Source organism: Cyprinus carpio, chromosome A12 (assembly GCF_018340385.1).
Source record: "Cyprinus carpio isolate SPL01 chromosome A12, ASM1834038v1, whole genome shotgun sequence".
Classification (NCBI taxonomy): domain Eukaryota; kingdom Metazoa; phylum Chordata; class Actinopteri; order Cypriniformes; family Cyprinidae; genus Cyprinus; species Cyprinus carpio.
The window spans coordinates 25765866-25772823 of NC_056583.1; the positions used below are offsets into that span (position 1 = coordinate 25765866).

General features: G+C 32.2%; 1 protein-coding gene across 1 annotated transcript in view; it reads right to left on the bottom strand.

Annotated features, from left to right (window-relative positions):
• Positions 1-6958, bottom strand: part of pald1a (phosphatase domain containing paladin 1a) — a 62242-nt gene that overhangs the window by 20982 nt on the left and 34302 nt on the right. Inside the window, 1 exon segment of the mRNA XM_042768189.1 lies at positions 6822-6958. This exon segment is cut by the window's right edge and continues 4 nt beyond it. Coding sequence (XP_042624123.1) covers positions 6822-6958 — 137 coding nt within the window.

Below are 6958 nucleotides of genomic sequence, written 5' to 3' on the forward strand. Positions count from 1 at the left end.
AAAATTAGAAATCTAATTTATATTTTTTTAGAAAAAATCAAAAACTAGGTTAAATAAGCTTATGTTAAAGTAAAAAAAATACTAAAAGTAAAACAAAAACAAAAAAGAGAGAAAAGCACAAAATTACTAAATGTAAACTAATGTAAACTAAAACAAACCAGTTTAATTGGTACTTTCTGGCACTGCATGAATCATATTCATTCAATACAACCATCATGTTTTCACTGAGCTTGTTGCAGTGCATTCTGGGATTGGTTTCTCTGCAGTGGATACATGTGATGTGAAAATGAAATATCTTAAACGGCGTTCTTCATTTTGATCAAGCATTAATAATGTCACGTTGATCGCTAGATCTCGAGTAGGATCTTCTGTGTTAGCTGAAGTGTGTGCGGGCCGCTCTCTTTCAATCAACGAGCCGAAGCGCTCTGAACACCAGCCAAACGGCAGCAAATCACTATCATATGTCAGCTGTTTGGACCCTCGCTCTTTCCGTAGAGCAGCCTGAGTGTGTGTGTGTGTGTGTGTGTGTGTGTGTGTGTGTGTGTCGGAGACTTCCTAATGACTTCAGCAGACTCCAGAGCACCTCCACTCCCATTTTCCAGCCACAAATACAAACGTGACGCAAACAGACAGCCAGAAACCATTGAGAGAGAGACACAGCTACAGCACACAATCAGCGCTCTGTGACCCACTAATGGCTCACACACACACACACACACACTTCATCTCCTGTTTTCTGATGTGCATTCATCAATTCACAGGCTGTTTTCTGTGGACTTTCTTTAGAGACTCTGCATGATGCCCATGAATAATAAATCACTTCAGGATTTCTGTCCAAACAAAGCAGGCAGAGCAAATCATTTCCATTCAGACTTCTGTGATGACTTTTACGTAGAAGCCGAGCAAATTCAGTGGGTTTACTCTCTTCTCACCAAACTTTCAAATTCAGAGGAAATATGTACTCCACTGTCCACCAAATAATAATAAAGTGATTCATAATACAATTTATAATATTTATTTTAATATTATTTAAATGTTTTTAAAAGAAAAGTCTCTTCTGCTCACCAAGACTGCATTTATTTGATTAAAACTGAAATATTATTAGTATTTCAAACAGCTGTTTTCTATGTGAATCTCTGTTAAAGTGTAATTTATTTCTGTGATGTGCAGCTGTATTTTCAGCATCATTACTCCAGTCTTCAGTGTCACATGATCTTCAGAAATCATTCTAATATGATGATTTGCTGCTCAAGAAACATTTCTGATTAATATCAATGTTGAAAACACATGTATTTTTACAAAAGGTTAAAATGACAGAGATCCACTTTTGTGGCTAATTTAATTTGCCCTGTCTGAATTTTTTTTATTAAAACACTTTCGCTTTTGTGGAGCATTTCAGTCCTTGGTAGTGCAACTGAAGCAAACAGTCATCTATGGGTGGCAATACACTGTCAGAAGATCTCCAGGATAAAGTTGTGGACAGACACAAGTCAGGAGATGGATACAAAAACATGCCAAAGGTTTTATCAATGTCTAGAAGCACAGAGAAGTCTATTATTAGTAGAAGAAGGTATTTGGTACGACACAGAGCCTCCCTGATCAGGACATCGCTCCAAACTGATGAAAGAGCCGGAGGAAACTGATCAGAGAGGAGACCGAGAGACCTACAGCAACTCTGAAGCAGCTGCAGGAGTTTATGACAGAGAGTGATCATTGTGTGCATGTGACAACATCATCACAGATTCTCCACTAATGTGGCTTGTGTGGAAAAAAGCCACTCCTCAAGAAAGGCCACATGCAGCCAAAACACACCCTGAAGAATCCGAGGCAGATGAGACTAAAACCGACGATATGTCTGGAGGAATCCACTCCAGCTCAGCGTCCAGATAACAGCATTCCTGCAGTACAGCACGGAGCTGCTGATATTCTGTTATCTGAGTGCTTCCTGCCATTCTCTGACTTCACACATCATATTCAATAACAAAGAGAAACTCCAGCAATCAATAGCGATTAAAGCGAGCCGTGTGTGTTGACCTGTGTGATGTGTGAGAAGTTAATTAAATCTGTAATTAACACTGAGAGGAAGAGCAGAGTCCAATCGACTGATTCTGAGAAACACACTCGTCTATTAACTAAAAGCCCATTTTAATCTTCATTTATCTGTCTCGCATTTTTCAGGGTCCTGTGTGCTGAAAAAATAAAAAAGTTTCAACAACAATACAAATATTTCGAGTAACGGTTAACTGGATAATTTATAAAGTGAAGAACAAAAATAAAAATAAAAATAAAAAATATCAAAAGAAACATAAATTATTAAAATAATAAAATAAATAATATTATATTAAATGTTTAATATTTCAAAAGATGCTTAAACTGTGTAAATAATCAAATTAATAATAATTATTAAATTACAAATTGTTATTATTTATATATGTTGTTATATAGTTGAGTCTCATATGGTGATATTTTAATATTATTTATATACTATTATAGTATTTATTCATATTTTTTTTAAACTTTTTAATATTTACTTTTATATTTCTGTTTTTTTTTTTTACATTATTTTAGTTTTGGTCAATTTTATGTGCCTTTTCATATTTAGCTTTAAATTTATTTTTATTTCAGTTTTAGTTTTAGTCATTTTAATACTTTACCTTAAACTTGGTCATTCCTTAGTTTTTTTCATCTAATATTTCATTTTTACTTTTATAATATTTCATCCAGGGTTATTATAGTTAACTAAAACTAAAACTGTTTTTAAAAAAAATACTACTTGAAATAAATAAATAAAATAAACTTTAACTTAAATAAATTAAAATATAAAACCACAATATTTTATTTCAGCTAGTTGCCAAGTCAACATTTCTGATTTACATTTAGTTCAACTTGATGTACAAAAGTAACGAAAACTAAAATAGAAACAATAATAAAAATAATACATTTAAATAATTATTTTTAATACATTTAAAAAAAAAATTAAAAATAAAAAAAAAAATCAAAAAAACAAAAAAAACTAAAAAAAAACAAAATAAAATTAAAAACAATCAAAATATCAATCAAACCAACAATACAATCCATCTATCATTTATATATATATACCCACACATATACACACACACACACAAATGCATATACTTTATTTAAAACTATACATAATTTATGATTTTTTTCACTTAATTTTTTTAAATAAAAAAATGTACACCCTTTTTTTTATATATGTTTATTTACTATTTTTCTTTTTTTATTTATTATATATATATATATATATATATATATTCTGTATATGTTTTTATTTCAATTTTACATATATATAAGTTTTAATGATATGTATATATAATTTCTGCCAAAAAAGACTTGGTACTCACAATATGATATTAATGAAATTAACTTAATAATCAGATATGATTGATTCAATGTACATCAGATGATCCGAAGCCAAATATGTGTTGGGTTACATATTCATATCACCACTATACTCCATTAACCATAATGTATTTTAAGATGCACGCTCAGGTTTGACGTTTCAGCTCTTTACACACATGCAACAAGATTCAATGTGTGTCAGACATCAGCGCTAAACAAAACAGAGCTGGCTCACAGTCTAAAGACGGCTGTAATCTCGCTCAGCACATGTGCGTTCAGACGGATGGCTCTAATTGTTCTGGTCGAATGATTTTGGCTGCCGTCCCTCCACACGCACACGTTTTCCGTCAGGATCTTTTTTTGCGGTGGTCTCTCCTAAATTCCCGTCGTCTGGATGGGCTCCATCCCTCCCTCGCGTGACGTCGCGACCTTTCCTCTCTCTACATTCTCTTCTTTCTGCAAATATTTTTCCACACCGCCGTCCAAACCATGAGGGCCTTTCTTTAGGCACTGATTTACATTTCCTTCACTTTTACTGGAATATCTCACTGGGTTTTTCAGCTGTGCCTCACTATATGCTTCAGCATCGGACATGAACCTGAAACCAGAATCAAACTGAAATTATCAGGCTCTTTTGTGTCAAAGCTGTCTGAAAGTTTGCACTGTAATCAAATAAACTGCACAAGAACTCAATCTGATGTCAGTGGTCCAGTGTGGGATGCGGTTGCCATGGGAACAGTGTGATGCTGGATGGACAGAAGGAGATGAAGCTGTCAAGTGCTGACATTAAAACACCTGAATACCAAGTGAATGCACATTAAACCTATAAACATTCACATTAAACCTTTTTTTGACCAAAAGCATCCCAGTGATCGACATTCAAAGCAACCAATCAGAGTCTTGGTTTTGTTTTTATGTGCCATTAGGGGACTTTAATAAAAAATATTGACATTTCAGCTTTAAATGCATTTGTTTTGACTGTATTTCAGCTTATTGCCATTTCAGCTTTAAATGCATAATATAATAATAGGCATAATGCAAAAAATAATCAAGCATTCCATAAAATTCAGCTCATAAATAATTCTGCATAGCATGAACACTCTATTAAAGTTTTCCTGGGTCTAAAAGACTGTCTAAAGCATCGTCTCATCATGTGCCAGTCACACTTCTGAGTGCTTGTTTTGATTAAGCATTATCAGGTAAAAGAAAACGATGCACGGATCCTCACAATAAGATCTATAACATGCACTTATAGAAAACAGATTTTCATTTCATGCTGGCTTTAAAAATAAAGCAGACCAATAACAGTTTTACAGTCAAGAGAATGCACAAATATTGGCATTTTTGTGGTTCGATCGCACAATAACAGACTAGAAAACAACACAAAACACTGAATGAAAGTGGAAAATGCCTGTCGCTGTTCAGAGCAGAATTTTGTATTGTGTAGCACAGATTATTTTTTCAGAAAATAAGTCACACTGGGTCCAAAAAAAAAAAAAAATTAAGTTGCATCTGTGCATGAGCCGCATTTTATTAGTACATTTAGAAATAATGTAAAATACTGGTAATTAAAATGAAATGTTACACTATAAACCTGTATTTTTGATCAGTCACGCCACAACAAATCCTCTAAACGGTATTCAGAACAGAACTAGAATGATAAATGGAAGTATAAAACACATAAATTAAGTTGCTTAGGATCATAAATCACAGCACGTTTAAGATTATTTTAAAAAATACGGCAATTCAGAACAAAGCATAATATAAAACCATATAGTTAGTTCACCCAAAAAAAAAAAAAAAAAAAAGAAAGAAAATTTTGCCATCATTTCCTCACCCTCAAGTCGTTCCGAACCTGTATGAATTTCTTGCTTCTGTTCAACACAAAAGTTTTAAAACAGTTGCCGGTAGCCATTGACTTCCATAGATTTTTTTTTTTTTTTTTACCTAATATGGAAGTCAATGGCTACCGGCAACTGTTTGGTTACCAACATTCTTCAAAATATCTTCTTTTATGCTCCACACAAGAAAGAGACTCGTACAACTTGAGGATGAGTAAATGATGACAGGATTGTGATTTTTAGGAGAACTCTCCCTTTTAAGGGTCTCAAAGAACGTCACATAACAACTAAATCTCCCTCAGAGCAGCTGGTGAACTAGTAAACACGACTCAGTGACCATTAGTGAGAGTGTTGAGCAGTTTAGTGTGCATCATCAGACGGTCATTTGTACACAGAACCATGCTGTGATCATTTCAGTTAGAAATCACCGCACCAGCGGATGCGTCTGTCACTCGTTAGGGTTTCACTGAGCAGTGCAGATACCAAACATTAGAGGGGTTTTCCCAGAATCCTTCTAATGAAATCAAGGAGACTCTTGACATTTGTGCTGCTTGTATGAATAGAGGCTGAAGCTGATTAGCGTCTGATTATAATTGTGTAAACCTAAGAGGGAGCATTTCTCTGGAGGAGACGTGCTGCCATCTACAGGACACTCGGAGACGACACAAGAACACAGACAATAAAACACACAAACGTCTGATGTGCACTTCAGCAGGATTCTCTTTTACTGCCCCAATGCATCCAGAAAAAAACTATTTAGAGAACATGCTTATAATAAAACAAAATGTTTCATTTTAAATAAACCTATTTTACAGAAATTAATATATAATATAAAAAACGAACACAAAGAATAAACTAAAATGAAGTATTCTGTTTTAATTTAAAAATAAATAAATAATATTATTTTAAATATAAATAAATATTAGAAAATAATAAATGGAAAATAAAATAAAATTTAAAGAACATATTTAGAATGAAATAAAATGTTTTATTTAAGATAAATAAAACTATTTTACATAAATATTAGAAAAAACGAAGATAATATAGTTATAATAAAATAAAATGAAGTATTTTTTTAATTAAAATCAAATAAATAATACTATTTTAAATAAATAAATATTAGACAATAATTAATGGAAAATAAAAAATAAAATAAATTTGGAGAACATTTACAATAAAATAAACAAGTGTTCTGTTTTATTTTAAATAAATACATAACTATTAGAAAATAAATAATAGAAATTAAAAAAAGTTATATATTCTGAATAAAATAAAATGTATTAGTACATTAGTATTTTGTTCATTTAAAATAAATTTAAATAAAAATAGAAAATAAAAGAAAATCATATTTTTTTAATAAAATTAAATATTTTGTTTTATTTTATATAAAATAAAACAAAATATTAAATAAATACAATTTATTATTTTCATTATAGATAGATGAATATAATAATATAAAATAAATCTCTTTAAAAAAAAAACTAACTCTCACATGAATATGTAAAATAATTTGATGTCTTGAACCTTCCAGCAACTATTTTCAACTATTGACACAGCGTCACAATATTCAGCAAAGACACAATCTCTCAGTACATGAGATGACGGAGCGTCCTTTACCTGTCTGTAGGTAGAGATGATGATTTCCCGCAGGTGATAGTGCAGCGGCGTCATGGTCTCGCTGACCGAGTCCAGCGCCAGATCAACCTCCCGCTTCATCCGGTGACCGTCGGGAAGCAAGCGGACCAACTTCATCA